The sequence below is a fragment of the Tursiops truncatus genome, chromosome 15, assembly GCF_011762595.2.
Source record: "Tursiops truncatus isolate mTurTru1 chromosome 15, mTurTru1.mat.Y, whole genome shotgun sequence".
NCBI classification, from domain to species: Eukaryota; Metazoa; Chordata; class Mammalia; order Artiodactyla; family Delphinidae; genus Tursiops; species Tursiops truncatus.
In genome coordinates this window covers 37,978,500-37,996,251 of record NC_047048.1, presented here as the reverse complement: position 1 = coordinate 37,996,251, position 17,752 = coordinate 37,978,500, and the positions used below count along the sequence as shown (strand labels likewise).

The following is a 17,752-nucleotide window of genomic DNA, read 5'->3' as shown; positions in this document are numbered from 1 at the left end:
TTACTGGGAGAGAAGGTCTCAACACCTGCCCCCCAAGATTCGTGGGCAGCCTCTGGGCTCAGGGCCCAGCCTGGCCGTTTCTCTCCCTCCTCCAACAGCTTGGCCACCCACACCCCTTTTGTTGGGGCCATTTTAAAGTGGTGCAAACAGGTCTATTTCTGATTTTCAGGTGCTTGGGGCAGCGCAGGATGTCGGGGTTAGCCTTTGGCCAGAGCCTCCGACATGGCCATCTGAACCCATTTCCACTGCAGGCAAAGCCATGTCCAGGCTGAGCTGGGGCAGGGGTACTGGAGGGGTGTTCTACCCTTCCCAGGTGCCATTCTCCTTTACATGCCAGTGAAATTCTCTCACCCAGCCCCACCCACACAGGTGGGGTCAGGCTGGCACCAGGCCTGGCTGTCCTCTCTTCATGGATGGGCTTCTAGAGAGGCTGAAGGCCCCCAGAGGCCAGAGCTATCCCCAGCCTGGGGACAAGTGGCTTCCCTGACCACCCCAGGGAAGGGGCAGCAGGATGTGACCCTAGAAGGGCTGGGCTCCAGCTGGGGAGATCCTGCCTTGGAAAGACTGTGGGCAGGTGCGGCTCCAAGGGGGACAGTCCCCACCCTAGCACACGTGCCTCCCGCACCCACGGCCTGCTGGCCTCCTTCTCAGATAGGGGGCTCCTTTGGGCCAGGGCAGATCTGATCCTTGGGTGTCCTCAGAAATGGGGGGGCGGAGGGGTGTAAGGAAGCAGGGGGACTCTAGCTGGTGTTCTGCCTCCCCCTCCACTTTGACCCAGCTGTCCCCAGCCTCAGGTCCAGCTCACCCCTGCCCCTGCCCCGCTGACCCCCATCCACCTATCACAAGGTCTGTTTAGGCATCAAGACCAGAGGCCCCTTCTGTGCGCCCCTCTCAGCACTCCACCACCCCGTTCTGTTTCAGATCAGTGTCCTTTTCTCCCCAAGGACAGGGGCCTCTGAGCATAGAGCATGCAAAGACACCTCCACCCCCCGCCATGCTCACACAGCCCAGTCAATAAACACTGGAATAATGGCTGTGTCTCCAGACTGCACCTCACTGTGTGTGTGGACACTGGCCCCTCCGTGCTGATGCCTGTGAACCTCTGGGGTGCGGGGCCAGGAGGCTGTGCATACACACACAGCATCCCCCACCCCACAAGGCTGGGCAGACTCCAGGAGTCCCCTCTGCCCAGACATAAATAAGCTCCAGCGGGGGTGGGAGTAGGGGGAGGGGGAGGGACTGTCGGGCCCCAGGTGCGGCCTGCGCTGCCTGCAGGTAACGAGAGCCTGGGGACTTGGTGGGGGGGACGCACCTGCTCCACTCGCGCCCCCAGCCCCACCAGCCCCGCCCAGAGGGCTTCCCCAGAGACTCCCCAGACTCCGGGCGGCGCCACGGGGTGGGGCAGCCCTGATGGCCAGAGCCGGGTGCAGGCGGGGCGGGATGCTGGGACCGTGACTGCGGCGGCTGTGCGGGGTCCGAGTGCGCCCGCGGCGGGGACGACCGAGTGCCGGCGCCAAGCGGGCGACACGCGCGTCTCTGCGGGGCTGCGCGGGGTCCGCGGAGCGGCTGGGGGCGCGCGGCGCGGGCGCGGCGCTGGGCGCGGGGGGCGCTCCCGGCCGGGATGAGCTCACCGCAGTCGCGCCGGGGCTGAGCGCCGAGCCGGGCGGCGGCGGGGCGGGCGGCGGCTCCTCGGCGGCTCGGCGGCGGGGCCGGGCCGCGGGCCACCATGCTGGGCCTGGACGCGTGCGAGCTGGGGGCGCAGCTGCTGGAGCTGCTCCGGCTGGCGCTGTGCGCCCGAGGTGAGCGGGCCGTGGCCAGGGCGGCCACGTGGGCGGGGGGCTCAGCCCGGGGCGCGGCGGCTTCTCCCCCGCGGAAACTTTGGGGGCGCTCGTGGGGACCTCGCGGCGGGGTCCCCCGGCAGGGCTCTGGCGGGGGTGGGGGGCTTCGTCCAGGCCAGACACTCATGGGGCAAGGGGTCAAGAGTGGGCGGGTCTGTTTGTGAAGCCAGGGTAGCAGGGGGGCCCTCTCCCCGTGGGAACCTGCCCCTGAGGTCCCATCTCCCTTGGGTGGGGCTGGGGCTCCTTCAGGGAGGGTGTGGATCCCGGGAAAGACTGGAGCGCAGTGGGCAGGGACTCGGAAAGACCCTGCCCCAAGGCACCATGGGAGCTTCTCCTAGGACTGTGGGAAGGGCTCAGAAAGACCCCTGCGTTAAGGCGCCAGGGGAAGGGGCTTAGCTGACTGGGTCTGGAGGCACCTGGGGAGGTGGCCTCGGAGCATAAGTTGAGGGGTTTAGAGAGAACCACCCCTACCCTTCAGGAGCATTATGGGGAGGAACTCCCAAGACTGTGGGGAGGCATTCAGGGAACGCAGTCCCTGAGCAGGGTGGTGGGGACCCTGAGAGGTGTCCGAGAGCCTTATGGGAATATGGGAAGAGGCCTAGGGCACTGGGGACCCTAGAGAGCGGCGAAAAGGCAGAGCCTCTGCTCTAGAGAAGACCTCAGCGGTCACCACTCTGTAGTGGTGGACCCTATCCCTTGGGGCTGTCCCCCATTTGGGGTCTTCCTTCCCCCTACAGTCAGGGAGGGGCCTGGGATGAATGGGTGGGGCAGGAGGATGCAGCTGGAGCCTCCAGGGATCACCTGCCTCCATCTCTTGGGAGGCTTCTCCACTCCCCAGGCCCTTCCCCAAGAGGCTGGGTTTGGGCGCTGCTCTGCATCTTCTCGGCCCACCCCTCTCCCAGAGCTCTCACCGGACTCCTGTTAAGTTCCTTCCTTTGGGCAGTGGGAGGTCCAGCTGGCCAGACGGCAGGCTCCAGCAAATGCCAGGTCAGCTGGCAGCAGCTGCTCACACACCCTCCCCGACCCCCAGTCCTTCTGACGGACAAGGAGAAGGGGCAGCTGCCGCCAGATGAGGTGCTGGATGAGGCCGTGCCAGAGTACCGGGCCCCGGGGAGGAAAAGCCTCCTGGAGATCCAGCAGCTGGACCCGGACGACGAGAGCCTGGTTAATTACAAGCGGGCGTTGCTGGGGCCTGAGCCGCCTGCCGTGGGTATGCCTATGCCCTGGGCTGGGGTGGGGAGGGTGGGTTAGGGTTAGGGCACCTGTACACTTCTGGTTTCTCTTCAGACCCAAGCCTGCCCAACGTGCAGGTGACCAGCCTGACACTGATGTCTGAGCAGGCCCCAGGGCCCATCACCATGGACCTCACAGGTAACTCCCAGGATGCCTGGTGCAACCCTGAGCCCCAGGCAGGGACCTCACAGGTAACCCCCTCCGCAAAATACAAACTGATCTTTGGGGTAGAGACCTGGGCTCGTTGCCATGTACCTCTTAGGACCCCCCCATGCCCAATCCCAAGTACTCAGACCTAGACCTCACAGGTACAGGCCCCCCATGGGGGCTCCTGGGGCAGGGTCTCAGCCATCACAGGAGTTCACACTTAGCTGCACTTTCCCTAACAGGGGAGTTGGCTGCGCTGAAAAACCGGGTGTTTGTCCTGAAGGAGGGTGTTGATTACAAAGTGAAGATTACCTTCAAGGTGAGGGAGCTGTCACGAGGGACACCAGCCAGCCACAGGCCCAGCCCCCCCAGGTTCCCCCTAACACCGTCTGTCCTTCAGGTCAATAAGGAGATCGTCAGTGGCCTCAAGTGTCTGCATCACACCTACCGCCAGGGCCTGCGAGGTGAGGGCTGCGTGGAGGGGGCAGCCCAGGGGGAAGGCTCGGGGTGGGGGCCAGTGGGGCAGAGGGCAGCCCCTGACACCCTCGCCCTCCCCCAGTGGACAAAGCCGTCTACATGGTGGGCAGCTATGGCCCGAGCGCCCAGGAGTACGAGTTTGTGACTCCGTTAGAGGAAGCGCCCCGGGGCGTGCTGGTGCGGGGTGCCTACGTGGTCACGTCCTTCTTCACCGATGACGACAGGACCCCCCACCTGTCCTGGGAGTGGGGCCTCCACATCTGCCAGGACTGGGAGAGCTGAGTGCCCCCTGCCCCAGGGCTGTGTTCCCACTTGCGGTCCTGGTCTCCCCCACCTCTGTCAGTCGCTGCAAGGGACCCCTGACCATTCCCCGGCCCCCTCAGTGGCCAGACCCCCCTGCCCTCTGTCCTGTCCCGGGATGTCCCCTCCCCAGGCCTGGCACTGTGCCCTGAACAGTCCTATTAAACGTTGCTCTGTCTTGGTGCCCTCGGTGTCGCCTGTCTGCCTCCCCGCCCCCGGGGTGGGGGGGGCCTCCCAGCCTTATCTTCCCTGCAACCAGGCTTGCGTGCCACGTGGCGGCAGCTGCTTGGCCCCCCACCCCCTTATCTGCCCCTGCCCCGTGGGCCCCGGCACTGCCATGGACGGCCAGCTCCTGCCAGTGCTGCTGCTGCTGCTTGGGGCCTCAGGCCTGTGGGGACAGGGGCCAGGGCCCGAGGGTCCCTTGGAGGAGCCCCCTGAGGAGGAGCCCCCAGAGGAGGAGCCCCCGGAGGAGGATGGGATCTTGGTGCTGAGCCGGCAGACCCTTGGCCTGGCCTTGCGGGAGCACCCTGCCCTGCTGGTGGAGTTCTGTGAGTGCTTGGGGCCAGTGGGGCTGGGAGACCCGCAGGGGCCACCTGGGGGGTTCTACCCCCCCATGCCAGGGCCACTCGCCCCCACCGTGCTCCTGGAGCTCTGTCAGAAGATACCCGAGGCACAGCCCTGGGGCTGAGCTGGGCCTGGGGGTCCAGCCTCACAGTGGCGAAGGGCACAGGTGCAGGGGAGACCCACGGTCATTGTCCTTCTACAAACTCTTCCGTAAAGGGCCAGCTAGCATTCAGGCTTGCACATTCTTCCGGGTTTTTACAAGCTTTTCACACGTGAGAGCCATTCTTAGCCAGCAGGCCTCAACAGGCAGATGGCCGGGCGCCGGCCTCAGGGGGCGGCAACGGAAAATTCCTCCTAAATTCAGTCAGGACAGTACTGGCCACTGCCTCCCCAAGCTGGGGGCCTTGAGGAGGCTGGTCTGCGGCGCTTGGGCTCCATGTGGCCAAGGCTCAGGTGGGCCCCTGATGAGGGAGGTGTGGACAGGACATGCTTGCTCCCTGCTGGGCCTGACTGGCCCCAAGGTCGGCCAGCTCTGGCCGGGCGGGAGCAGGGGCTGCGGCTGGGGCCATGGAGGCCTGGGGCACTCATGGTCCTGTCCCCCAGACGCCCCGTGGTGTGGGCACTGCAAGGCACTGGCCCCTGAGTACAGCAAGGCGGCTGCCCTGCTGGCAGCAGAGTCGGCCAAAGTCAGGCTGGCCAAGGTGGACGGGCCCGCGGAGCCAGAGTTGGCCGAGGAGTTTGCGGTGACAAAGTACCCCACGCTCAAGTTCTTCCTTGACGGGAACCACACGCACCCGGAGGAGTACACTGGTGCGGGGAGTGGGCATGGGTGGGTGGGCGGGTGGCAGGGCTGGCCCAGGCTGACGGGAATCTCTGCAGGCCCCTGGGAGGCCGAGGGCATCGCTGAGTGGCTGAGGCGGCGGGTGGGGCCCAGTGCCACGAGGCTGGAGGATGAGGAGGGCGCTCAAGCGCTGATAGATGCCCGGGATGTGGTGGTCATTGGCTTCTTCCAGGTGAGCTGGTGGCATGAGGGCCGGGCCTGGGAGCAGGGTCTGTGAGGCCAGTCAGCCTCATAGGCTCGGGCCCCTTAGGACCTGCAGGACAAGGATGTGGCTACCTTCCTGGCCCTGGCCCAGGATGCCCTGGACATGAGCTTTGGCCTCACCAACCAGCCTCAGCTCTTTCAGAAGTTCGGCCTCACCAAGGACACCGTGGTCCTCTTCAAAAAGGTGGGTCAGGTCCAGAGTCAGGGCGGAAGTGGGGGTCGGAGTCAGGGCGATGGCTCCTGCTGACCCACCCGGCACTGTCCAGTATGACGAGGGGCGGGCAGACTTCCCAGTGGATGAGGAGCTGGGCCTGGACCAAGGGGATCTGTCACGCTTCCTCCTCACACACAGCATGCACCTGGTCACGGAGTTCAACAGCCAGGTGAGTGGGGCTGGAGGGCAGATGCGGTGGGAGCGGAGGATGGGAGGCGAGCGCGGGAGCAGCCCATGAGCGCCACTTGCCCCCGCAGACGTCCCGTAAGATCTTTGCAGCCGGGATCCTTAACCACTTGCTGCTGTTCGTCAACCAGACGCTGGCCCCCCACCGGGAGCTGCTGGCGGGCTTCCGGGAGGCAGCTCCCAGCTTCCGCGGGCAGGTACTGGCTCAGCCCACGGGTAAGGGGTGAGGTGGCAGTGGGGAGGCGGGGCGCCTACGCAGACTCCCTGCTGGCAGGTGCTGTTTGTGGTGGTGGATGTGGGTGCCAGCAACGACCATGTGCTCCAGTACTTCGGCCTCAAGGCCGAGGAGGCCCCCACCCTACGCTTCATCAACATTGAGACCACCAAGAAGTACATGCCTGCGGACAGGGGGCCAGTCACCGCCACCTCGGTTGCAGCCTTCTGCCACGCAGTCCTGGGTGGGGAGGTCAAGGTCTGCTGCTGGACTGCCCAGTTGGGGGGTGGGAGTGGGAGCAGCGGCTCTTGGGAGAGACCCCCCCAATAAAGCACCTGGCCGGTTCTCCCAGCCTTATCGCTTGAGCCAGGAGGTCCCCCCCGACTGGGACCAGCGGCCAGTCAAGACCCTCGTGGGCAAGAATTTCGAGCAGGTGGCTTTTGATGAAACCAAGAACGTGTTTATCAAGTTCTGTGAGTGCAGAGGGCAGTGGGCTAGTGGGCAGCAGCGACCCTGCTGGCTGTGCTGATGCCCCCCTGTCCTAGATGCCCCATGGTGCACCCACTGCAAAGAGATGGCCCCGGCCTGGGAGGCACTGGCTGAGAAGTACAGGGACCACGAGGACATCGTCATCGCCGAGCTGGATGCCACGGCCAATGAGCTGGAGGCCCTCCCTGTGCACAGCTTCCCCACCCTCAAGTACTTCCCGGCGGGGCCCGGTCGGAAGGTGAGGCAGGACCCCATCCTTGGTCTGGGCTCAGTCTAGGCTCTTCAGACCTCGGCTGGAGATGCGGCGTGGCCTCGGAGGGCTGGCCTTAGACCCTGGACGGTGTGTCCCCCAGACCCGCCCGTCCTTCCTCAGGTGATTGAATACAAAGGCACCAGGGACCTGGAGACCTTCTCCAAGTTTCTGGACAGCGGGGGTGAGCTGCCTGCAGAGGAGCCCACGGAGGTGCCCGGAGCCCCCTTCCCGGTGGGTGTCTCTGTCCCAAGGCTCCAGGTCTCTGGAGGAGTCCTCTGGATGCGTGACTGTGACATGGGCTGGGCTGGGCTGAGGGTGCAGCTTCCAGCTGGGTCTCTATGACCCTTTCCAGGAGATGCCAGAAAACACCACGGAGCCCAAAGATGAGCTGTAGTTGCACCGCGTCAGCGCCCACCTGGGGAGCCGTGTCCCTTGGTGCCCATGGAAGCTGTGGGCTGTGAATAAAGAACTCTGGTCCTGGACTGTGTGTGTGGTTCCTGAGCAAGGCAGGCCCCCTGGCCCTTGGTTTGGGCCCAATCTCAGCCTCCTGGGTCCTTCACATCTTGGATGGAAGATGGGTCCCTGGCTCAGGTCTGAGGCTCCACTGGGGCAGAAAGGGGGAGCATGGCATTGCTGCCGGCTTCAGGCCCACTCTCTCTCCCAAGCTCTGCTAGCGTTGCTAAACGGCACCCCCTCCCCGCCACAGAGGCTGGCCTGACTTCCTCTGGTGGCTGGGAGACAGGGCACACATCCCAGGAGCCAGCCGAGGGGCATTCCCGCCAGCCACATTGGACAGGTGCAGTCCACAGCCAGGGAAGATTCAAAAATGGTTTTATTTCATTATTATCCAAGTACCTTTGAAAAGATAATTGTACAAGTCAGCGCATGAAAAACGGGCTTGGGGCAGCCCCTCCCCGCTGGCCCAGGCCTGAGAAATGTACATATTTACATGGGCCCTTAGGAGGAAGGGGCCCGGGACCCGCTGAGCCCACGCTTGGGCCTCGGTGCTCCGTCGCCGGGTCCACACAGTGAGGCAAGAGACAAGCTGTGTTGAAGGCACTCGGTGACATGTACAATGGACAGAGGCCCCACAGGGCCCCCTGCACCCCGGCTCTGGGACAGGCCTGACCAGGGCAGGCCATGGCGGGCGAGTCCCAGAAGGAGAAGCAGAGCCTGTGGGGTGAGCGCCGGGGGCGTCCGCGGTTAGCAGCAGGGGGCCGCGGGGGAGGGTCTCAAGGCGGCCCCATGGTGGGCTCCCTGCTGGGTGGGCTCTTGAGTGTCCTGCAGAGGAGTGGGTGGAAGCCTGTGGGACCCCAGAGGGACCCCCCGCCCTCCTGGACACAGATGGACCAAAGGGGCGGCAGCTGTGAGGCGGGCAGCACCTGGCCTTCCGCCAGCAGCCGTGTGTCTGCCACACTCTTGCAACCCGGCACAGGCCCTCGTGGTGCGCAGCGCGGAGGCCAGGCCCGCCCGTCAGTCCACCTTCTCCACCTTGCCGATGACCTTCTCCTCGAAGACGGGCAGCACGGCCCCATCCTCACGCACCTCCTCGAACACGACACCGCATTCGAACTCGTCGCTCACCTTCTTGAAGTAGTATCTGCGGGTGGGAGGGGCGGTGAGGGCGGCAGCGTCCGGCAGTTTGGCGGCTGCCCCTGACACCTCCTGCAGGGCACGCGAGCCGGTTCTGCCCGGTGCCTGAGTGCCGGTGCTTGACACGTGCAGTGACCACATGCAGGGTCTCTGCCCCGGCCTCTAGGTGCTGTGGGGGAGGAGTGGGTGGGCGTGGGGTTTCTGTCCTCTCCACTGGGCTAAAGCGCCTGCACTCGGCCCAAGGCCCCTCCAGTGGCCACAGCAAACCACCCAGGCAGGCCCACAGTGGGCTGACTCCAGCCGAGACCCCATGGGCCCCACCCGACCTACAGAGCCCAATGAGGAGCCTGCAGGGGCTGGTCTCAGGCCGGCAGGGCTGGGCAGCCCAGGGCAGACCTGTGGAGGATGGTTAGGAGGCTGAGACGAGGCCGACTCAGGTCACACCAGCACAGGGATCAACAGACCCTCCAGACCCCTTGCTCGGCCTGGAGCCCTCAGTCACCTGAGATCACCCATGCCCCATCTGTCGTGGGGCTCACGCCGACAGCCCGTGGCCAGACACGTGGAGGCAAGGACTCAACGAGGCACGAGCACACAGCACTGTCTCCTGAGCTGACCCCACCAATGCCTCTCACCTGTAGTTGCCTTTCTTGGTCAGCAGCTCCTTGAACTGGCCCAGGGTGACCGCACGGCCCCTCACCAGGGTCCGGTAGGGGATGGGCTCCCCACAGAAATAGTAGGCCACGACGATGCTGTCACACGACTGGGCACTCCCACCGCCTGCCTTCCTCTGCGATTTTGTCCTGGGGGGCGGAGAAGCAGCGGTGACTGCTGGGCCCCAGGCACCCCAGTAAACGACAGAGCAGGGCCTACAGGGTGGGCTGTGCCACGCTCAGAAGTGCCACACATCCACAGGCCCCGACGCCCACCCCACCCACATAGCCACGTCCAGCCCCGGGGGGCTCACCCCACATGGTGCCTCAGCCCAGGTTTCCAGTCCTGCGCCAGCCACAGGCCCTGACCCAGGCGGACAGCGGCTCGTCGCCTGCCCGCCAACCGTCCGACCGGCGCCTCGGCCTGCCCACCACCCACGAGGCCCTGGTCTCACTGTGGCTTGAACTGCCTGGCGGGCAGCACCCACTACCCAGACCACGTGAAGTTGGGCGAGCAGGCTTCTCAGAGCCAGAACCCACAGCAGATGCCTCTGCTGGGCTGCATGAGACAGCCAGGCCACAGAACCCGCCACAGCCACCGCCTCGAGGCTGGGCTAAACTGCTCATGTCCTAGTAAGGCCTACAGCCCCAAACTTCAGAAACACCTAAGGCCAGGGACTGGACGAATAGAACTGTGACGGATCCTGACACGGATCTGCCTCATGGCAGAGAGCTTGTCACGAGACCATAAGCAGCAGCCAGCCACACTTCCAGAGACCGCTGAGGCCAGCAGCGCCTCCTGCCCAGGCTGAGGCAGCACCCGTCTCCTCCAGCGTCCTGTCCTGTGGCCACTCCAGAGCTGCGCCGGTGGAGCCTGGCACAGCCCTTGCACTGGCCAGCTGGGCGTGTCAGTGTCATGTCAGGAAGGCCACCTGAGCTTACAGCAGGCTCTACTCTCCCTGGGGACCCCCCCACCCCGGTGCTCCTGGGCACAGAGCAGGCTGTCACCTCAGCTGTGTGGCCATCCACTGCCTGAGCCAGGCTCCCAGCGCCCGCTTCCCTTCCCTCAGGCCTGCAACCTCAAGCCCAGGCTGTCCTGGGAGCCCAGCTGGGGTTCCTGTGGGGTCCATTCTCTGCAGAAGGGATGCCGAGTCCCTGCTTCTCCAGGGGCCACTGGAGGAGTGACCTATGGGGAGGCCGTGAGCCCCTCAGCACACTCAGCCGGGTGTGATGAAGTACTGTCTGGGGTCAGCCCGGCAAGGCTGAGGTGGGGGCCCCTTCCTTCTTCTCTGTCTTGAGCAGAAGTGCAGGGACAGGGTGGCCAGCACTGTCTACATATGGCCCTTGGCTCCCCAGTGCCCAGCCTGGCCCACGCATGCCCAGGGAGACGACCCGCAGGTGCCTGTGGTCCACGTGAGAACAGAGCCCGCTTGCTGTGCACAAGTGCCCGGGGCTGACGCTTCCGGTCAGCAGTGCCAGGGGAGTCAGGGCTGCAGCCCTGAACCCATCAAGCCAGGCAGGTCGCTGACCAGCGAGTCCCAAGGCCTGGTGGGGACGTGAGGCCAGAGTGCGGGAGGCGAGTGGACCTCCTCTCTGGCCCGTTGGTCACTTGTCACCACGTGGACGGTCAGACGGTTCCTTTGACAGAGATACACTTGCAGACCCAGCTCTTCAGGTGCAGTGCCTGAGCTCCCATCGTGGGTACAGCTGCGCCACTGCAGCACCTGACCGGCGGTGCAGTATGGCTGGGCAGTACCGGGAAGACCCGGGGGGAGCGCACGTACTCTGTCTCGGAGAGCTCCAGGTCGGACACCGCTGGCACCACGCTCAGCACGGGCGTGCACGCTGGCCTGACACAGGAGCGCCCCCGCTGGATGACCTCCTGCACATACCTAGGGAACAACGGCGTCAGTGAGCCGCATGGGCCTGGGCAGGGCCTCCAGCAGCAGTTGGCGGTGACCACAGGAGACCAGCGGGAAGACGGAGCAGGGGCTCCCAAGACGCTCTGTCACCACAGATGAGGCTCCCACTGTGTGCAGCGGACAGGACACCAAAGCCCTCCTTGGGTTGTGGAGCAGGGCGGGAGGATCAGGGCTCCATCAGGATGAGTCGAGAGGCCGATGCTGCTTCCATCCATCCAGGGTTCCCAGACCCTCATCTGGGCAGAGGCTCGGGCACCGGGAACATGCTGGGGTCCTGTCACTTCATGCACACTCAGAGGAGCCTTCGCCTTCCAAGAGGAGCTGCCCTGGCCTCCTCCCTGGGGTGCAGCTCTTCCTACTCAGCACTCGACACAGACCTGGGCTCTGGAGCGCGGCCGCTGCTCCGTCTGAAGGGGACTCGCTGCCTGGCAGCTCCTCTCCCAGTGGCCTTCCACCCCGGGGGCGATGCTCTGTGGCCCTGACACAACTTCTACCTTCACCGGCCTGGGTGGAGGTCACCCCACGAGGGGGGCCCAGCTCTCTGGTCTGTAGCCATTTACAAAAGGCCCACGTGCCCTAGACTGACCACCGTGGAGGTGCCAGAGCCGCCCATGTGCTCAGCTCAGCATCACCAGCCAGACAGGATGTGCCGCTGGGCAGGGCCTGTGAGTACTCACAGGAAGAACAGACAGCGGGCAGCAAGGATGATGGGCCAGGAAGCCCCTGCAGGGGGTCCTCACGGCAGGGAGGGTGTCCACACGCCCTGGCCCCCACGGTGGCCCCGCTGCTGCCCTGCTGGCCTCCAGCTTACAGGCTAGCATCAGGCGAGGCCACCTGCACAAGCCTGCTCCCCGGCTCTATGCTGACGAGCGAGATCACGGGGTGTGAGACAGCTAGGCGTAAACATGGTCACCTTCAGTGACCCGGGGGATACATGCGGGCTTCCAGCTATGCCCAAGACGGACGCTGGGCAGGGTCTGCACCCTGACGCCAGCTTCCCCAGAGCAGCACGGACCCAAACACGGTGAGGCCAGACCCCAGATGCCCAGCTGACCGAGGGCAATGGGAGCCAGTAACATCCAAGAAAAACAGTGGCTGCAGTTTGATGACCACACTCTCCAGATTTCCAGGCCCCTCAGAGACCCTGATCCACCTGGGAATCCTGATGGGTCAGCAGGCCCGGGAAAGTGACCTCAAGGGCCGAGCTGCAAGGACCCAGCCTGGAGGGACGACCTGTCCCCCATAAAGGGGAGGCCTTCCTGGCCCCCTGGGGCCACCCTGGCCCTGAAGGCCAAGCAGGGCACAGTGAGGAGGGCTGTGGGGCTGGGGTCTTTCCAGGAGAAGAGTTTACACCCACACACATCTCAGCACCAACGTCCTGCCTGCACATGACATCGGGGCTCCCCTCCATGTAGCTGTGAACCACATGTTTCGGGCCCCCTTCGTGGAGGCAGCTGGGAGCCCCCAGGACCACCCCCTCCTGGCTCAGCCAGCACAGCAGCCAATGGTCATCTGACTGTGACCTCCAGCAGTCCCAAGGTAAGGGCGAGTGAGCGCATGTGCAGGGCAGTTGCGACACAGAAAGGGCTCCCCCTCCCTCCCCAGAGGGACAGTGTGATGACCACCTGCCCTCCCAGCCCTCGGCCACACAGCAGGCAGCCCTGCTCTCTCGAGGTCCCGTACCTCTGCCTCGAGGGCGCCTTGCTGGCCCTCTTCTCCTCCTCCTCCAGGCGCCGGCGGGCCTCCTCCAGCTGCGTCAGAGGGTTGGGGGCCGGGTTGGGCGGCATCGTGGGGTCCTGGATGAAGAGATGCGAGGGCTGCACGGAGGTCCGGAGCTGGGCGCTGACCCAGGGGTGCACGGCCCCGGGGCGCTCGATGGACAAGGGCCGGGAGCTCTCGTGGGCCTGCTGCTTTTTTGCCCCGGACGACCTGTGGGGCCAGAGAACAAGGTGAGCAGCGCCCACACCCCCCACGGCCCCCTGCACCGCGAACGTACAGTCCTTCCTGGAAACTTGTGTATTGAAATATAAATCACATCCTATGTGAATACTTTTTTTTTTCTGCTTCCCCATGAAAACTTCTTTTAAAGAAAAGTTTTCAGTGTTATTGAAAAGTATTTTGATATTAAAATAAGTGCTCTTTGTGAAAAACCTGAAACAGTCAGGAAATTCAAAGAAAAAAATAAATGTAATTCAGCAACAGCCACTCTCGGTATATTCAGTGTATTTCCTTCTCCATTAAAAACACTTGACACAGGGACTTCCCTGGTGGCACAGTGGTTAGGAATCCGCCTGCCAATGCAGGGTACATGGGTTCGAGCCCTGGTCCAGGAAGATCCCACATGCCGTGGAACAACTAAGCCCACGCGCCACAACTACTGAAGCCCCCGTGTCCTAGAGCCCATGCTCCACAACAAGAGAAGCCTATGGCAACGAGAAGCCTGCGCACCGCAACGAAGAGTAGCCCCTGCTCGCCGCAACTAGAGAAAGCCTCTGCGCAGCAACGAAGAACCAACGCAGCCCAATATAAATAAGTTAAAAAGAAAAACAAAAATACTTGATGTAATTAGCATAATTCTGAACATGTGATCTTTCCTGATTTCCCCCTCCACATGACATCACGCTCCCCATCATCAGACACTGAGAATGTGCTTTACATTTGTGTGACCTGCCATCACTCAATCACTGAATGGAATTCAAGTGAAAACATCTGCCTCTCTCAGCTAGGCTGGAGGCCTCAGAAAGGGGGGCTTAGCCCCAGGAGCAAAAAGGAGGGAATCCCAAGAAGGGGCCCTGGGGAGAGTTGGTTGACCCAGTGCCCTTGTGATGCCAGAACTGCCCAGGGAATGTACCCCAGGGGGAGGTGGACTCCTCCTAAAAAGTCCCACAAGGCCGGCCACAGGGAGACCTCACCCCGTCCCCTACCCCTCACTCCCTGGCCCCACCTTCCCCCCATTCTCCCCTCTACGGGCCTCACCTCCCCTGGGCCCACAGATCCCAAGAAGTGCCTGGTGGAAACACTGCAGCATCAGCATTTGACAGAACCTGCAGCCCAGCCAGAGGGCAGGAGCCTTCCAAACCCAGGAGGCTGTTTCTAGACTCTCACTCTTTACCCACAGAAGCCCTCCAACCCTCCATTTGGGGTTGGGGGAGCAGCCAAGGACACAGCCAGTCCTTGTGAAAATCGCAAAAGAGAGAAATCCAGAGAAGCCAAAAATCCATCCCCACCAGAGCAAGAGAGGGGCTCCCAGAGAGGCCCCCCACCAGGTCAGGCTCTGTGACTGCAAAGGGTCTGCACACTGGCAGGGGGCTTGTTCCAAGGTTACGTGGACCTTGGAACATGTTGCCACGGGAACAAGGGACCCCGTGTTACCAATGACCTGCCTCACCTACCTCACACACACCACTCGGCCCTTCCCAGGAAGGCCCAGGAACAGCGAGGGCCAGGGAAGTCCGCCCATGGGCCGACCCCACCAGCCTCAGGCCCCCCGCCCAGCCCTGTCCCCACCATGAAGGGGACAGGGGTGACACTGAGACCGACACAGAGCTCAGAGGGATGCAGACCAGATGAGAACTGCCCCCGGCAGCCGGAGGACAAGCAGGTCAGGCCCATAAGGTTCCTTGTGCAGGCCCTGCCTTAGCTCCTTCTCAAAGGAGGGCAGCCACATGGCAGGAGGCCCCTCCCCGGTGGGGTGGGGGGGGCTGCAGCAACTTCAGACTGACCCCACCAGTGGGTACTCCTGCCCAGGACACTGAAGCTCATTGACGACCCCCACCCCATCACAGGGTCCCCACAGGGAGGCGTTGACCTCATGCTCCCATGGACTGGACCTAATTCCAAGGAATTCCTACTTCCATGGCATGTGGCTTGCACTAAGACCAGCTGCTCAGGATGCTGGCAGAGGGGCGCTAGAGGCTGGCAGGGTGGCTCTGGACGCCTGCGCCCACAACCGCACAGGGCCCACGCCCCCACACGGCTTCTCACCCGTGGCCAGCCTTCCGGTGCCTGCTGATCTCCTTCTCGCCCTCGATGATCCACTGCATGATTTTCTGGTTCTTCTCTGCATCCTCAGAGGGGCCTGGCGCCTCCACGCTGGTGCTCTTCCCCGACTCAGCCTTCTTGGAGTTTCTTTTGGAGGTCATGCTTGCCTTCCCGCTGCAAGAGCAAGACCCGGGTCACCTGCTACTTCAGCTGGCCCAATGCTGGACAGCTGGCCCAGACCCTCATGGCTATGGGAGGGTGGCCTGGAAGGGCCCCTCCCTGAACGTGGGGCCTCTGCACTGGCTCTGCGGGCATGAGTGGGGTTGTTTTGGCAGACTCTATGGTGGGAAGGAAAGGAAGGAAGGTGTCTGGGCAGCATGGGCCGGGAGGGTTGGAGCCAAGGTGGCAGCATCCAGGGCCTGGCCACCCTTCCTCACCCAGACACTGCCCTCCGAAACAGGTGCATCTGACCTGACCATGCTTCAAGGCTGGAGCTCCAGCGGCCAGTGCACCCAGGTGCCTGCTGTCTCTGTGGCTGACCCTGATTTAATGACTTTTAAAGGGGAATCCTGGCTTGAAGGCTGAACAGAGGCCACAGTAGATACGGCCTCTCGCCTTGACCCCTTTTTCCTGGAGACACACACAGCCTCACTGACACAGATGCAGAAGGAGGGAACCGCCGCAAACACTCACCTGTAGGCCAGGCTGTCACTGGTGGTGGGGGCGGCGCCCATGCTCTCCACGTGGCTTCGGGGCTTGGCCGCGTGGCCGTGCAGCTCTGGGCCCCACGCGAAGCTGCTCTGGACCCGGCGGGAGGCCTCGGCCTCGGCAGGCTCCTTGGGCCTAGCTGAGCCATGGTGGCCGTGGTGGTGGCCGTGTCTGTGGAGGTGCAGGCCAGCTGTGTCCAGCTTCGCCCCCGACTTGGGCACGTGCTTTCCATGCCCGGGCACTGTGCCTCCTAGCGCTCCCATCTTGGGCATGTGCGCACTGTCCGGGGAGCGGTGGCCGGGCCCTGGTGACTGGCAGCCCGGTGTCCTCATGACTCGCTGCACATGCTCGTCCAGGATGCTCTCCGGGTTCTCCTCGTGTGCATCCCGCAGCCCCACACAGCTCACATCCGCATAGCGGGGTGGGAAGTGGTGCCAGGCCGGGGCTGAAGGCAGCTTATGACTGGCCCCTGGGGGGCCAGAGGACACATCACCATCCTCACCTTCTTCCTCCTGTGGGGACAAGGCCACATGTTACCTCTCGGCACTGGCCGCACTGCGGAAACCCCACGCTTGGGGAGACAAATCACAAGCAAGCAAAGGCCAGGAGCCCTGAGCCTGGGATGAGACCCTGAGCCTGAGGTGAGGTGCTGGAGGGGCCGCCCGACCCAGAGCGGCCCCCAGAGCCCCTCCTGTCCCTGCTGAGTCCTGAGCAAGTGCAGCTGGGCTCTGGGCAGTCTGCACGGCAAGATGGTGCAGACGGATGGAGGCTGGGCTCACCACCCGAGTGTGGCGGGTACGCGGTGAGGAGGGGCACAATGCCAGTGCCGCGGAGACCACTGGGAATCCTGGCACTGGTTCCACTTTCTTTTATGCTTATCAATAAAAATTTTGTTTTTTTTTCAGTTGAGTTTTCCTATTCCTCAATCTTACTGCCATATTTTCCATCATATTTTCAAAGGGAATGTTGCCCTTGTACAGAAGAGCTCTTGGTTTTTGCTTACCTTGCTATTGGTGTCTTAATAAATTCTGACATTAAACTAACAGAATTTCCTTTGACTCTCTGAGAATTACCATAACCACATCCATAAACATAAATATTCGATCACTTTAATTCCAAAAGATACTGGTCACATTTATTTTCTTGTCTTATTGACTTGTCCAAACCAGAATGCTGAGTATGTCTGGTCATAACTGAGAAAACGGGTGACTAAGCCACGCTGCACTTTAACACAAAAAACCTCCGGGAGTTCACCACAGGACTCACCACTGCAAAAGTACCTAAATGTCATTCGGACATGCCGTCAGCTGTGGGCACTGCAACTCAGGATGGAAAATGGCACTGAGGAGGACAGACAGGGAGAGAGGGATGGATGGAGGGGGAACACACACCCTGTGGGCACAGATGGGAGCTGCCCTGGCAGAGCCTCAGACCGCTGGGCTCCTGCACCCCATCCTGTGTCCCCATCCCGACCCCTGTGCTTTGCAGGGATGAGGGGCTGGGAGACTCCTCGCCAAGTCTTCCCCAGGGCACTGCACTGTTGACACTATTCACCTAGGGCAGCAGAGAGCAAGAGGGAACCTCCAAATTCCTACGGATCTGACATCTAGTTTTTCTTAATAGCTCTGCATGTGCAGAAATTCAATTTTAGAGCTCTATAATATTGATATTATACATTTATATAACCACTCAGCTGCTAGTATTCGTTTTTTTTTTTTTGTGGTACGCGGGCCTCTCACTGCTGTGGCCTCTCCCGCTGCGGAGCACAGGCTCCGGACGCGCAGGCTCAGTGGCCATGGCTCACAGGCCCAGCCGCTCCGCGGCACGTGGGATCCCCCCGGACCGGGGCACGAACCCGTGTCCCCTGCATCGGCAGGCGGACTCCTAACCACTGCGCCACCAGGGAAGCCCGTTTTATTTTGTTTTTATTTTCCA

At 62.9% G+C, this 17,752-nt stretch overlaps 3 protein-coding genes across 11 annotated transcripts in view; 2 read left to right on the top strand and 1 right to left on the bottom strand.

Annotated features, from left to right (window-relative positions):
- Positions 1-1,437: 1,437 nt before the first annotated feature.
- ARHGDIG (Rho GDP dissociation inhibitor gamma) lies at positions 1,438-4,180 on the top strand. The gene is made up of 6 exons (XM_033840569.2): positions 1,438-1,799; positions 2,869-3,048; positions 3,126-3,209; positions 3,461-3,537; positions 3,619-3,682; positions 3,778-4,180. The coding sequence occupies exons 1-6, from the start codon at positions 1,727-1,729 to the stop codon at positions 3,975-3,977; spliced, it is 678 nt and encodes a 225-aa protein (XP_033696460.1). The 5' UTR covers positions 1,438-1,726; the 3' UTR covers positions 3,978-4,180.
- On the top strand, positions 4,114-7,431 carry PDIA2 (protein disulfide isomerase family A member 2). Its single transcript, XM_033840566.1, has 10 exons — positions 4,114-4,543; positions 5,163-5,369; positions 5,439-5,572; positions 5,651-5,788; positions 5,871-5,987; positions 6,076-6,201; positions 6,279-6,476; positions 6,571-6,691; positions 6,764-6,945; positions 7,081-7,431. Exons 1-10 carry the CDS (start codon positions 4,114-4,116, stop codon positions 7,300-7,302), a joined length of 1,875 nt encoding a protein of 624 aa, XP_033696457.1. The 3' UTR covers positions 7,303-7,431.
- A 344-nt stretch (positions 7,432-7,775) lies between these two features.
- Positions 7,776-17,752, bottom strand: part of AXIN1 (axin 1) — a 64,798-nt gene continuing 54,821 nt past the window's right edge. For 7 of the 9 annotated variants that reach the window (XM_033840561.2, XM_033840553.2, XM_073792555.1 and 4 more), the window contains 6 exons: positions 15,803-16,329; positions 15,113-15,283; positions 12,812-13,057; positions 10,991-11,098; positions 9,189-9,356; positions 7,776-8,560 (listed from right to left, as the gene is read on the bottom strand). In XM_033840561.2, the coding sequence (XP_033696452.1) occupies positions 8,434-8,560; positions 9,189-9,356; positions 10,991-11,098; positions 12,812-13,057; positions 15,113-15,283; positions 15,803-16,329 (1,347 nt within the window). In that variant the 3' untranslated portion in view covers positions 7,776-8,433. The remainder of the gene's footprint in view (positions 8,561-9,188; positions 9,357-10,990; positions 11,099-12,811; positions 13,058-15,112; positions 15,284-15,802; positions 16,330-17,752) is intronic. The other 2 variants (XM_033840557.2, XM_033840558.2) reach the window with 1 other exon arrangement.

What these genes read in the sequence shown, in the direction of transcription:
- PDIA2 (XM_033840566.1), top strand. Translation starts at nt 4,114, where the DNA reads ATGTCCCCTCCCCAGGCCTGGCACTGTGCCCTGAACAGTCCTATTAAA. An exon ending in TCCTGGGTGGGGAGGTCAAG is followed by an intron (nt 6,477 to 6,570) that starts GTCTGCTGCTGG and finishes CGGTTCTCCCAG; the next exon opens with CCTTATCGCTTGAGCCAGGA. An exon ending in GAACGTGTTTATCAAGTTCT is followed by an intron (nt 6,692 to 6,763) that starts GTGAGTGCAGAG and finishes CCCCTGTCCTAG; the next exon opens with ATGCCCCATGGTGCACCCAC.
- ARHGDIG (XM_033840569.2), top strand. Translation starts at nt 1,727, where the DNA reads ATGCTGGGCCTGGACGCGTGCGAGCTGGGGGCGCAGCTGCTGGAGCTG. An exon ending in GCTGGCGCTGTGCGCCCGAG is followed by an intron (nt 1,800 to 2,868) that starts GTGAGCGGGCCG and finishes CCCGACCCCCAG; the next exon opens with TCCTTCTGACGGACAAGGAG. An exon ending in GCCTGAGCCGCCTGCCGTGG is followed by an intron (nt 3,049 to 3,125) that starts GTATGCCTATGC and finishes GTTTCTCTTCAG; the next exon opens with ACCCAAGCCTGCCCAACGTG.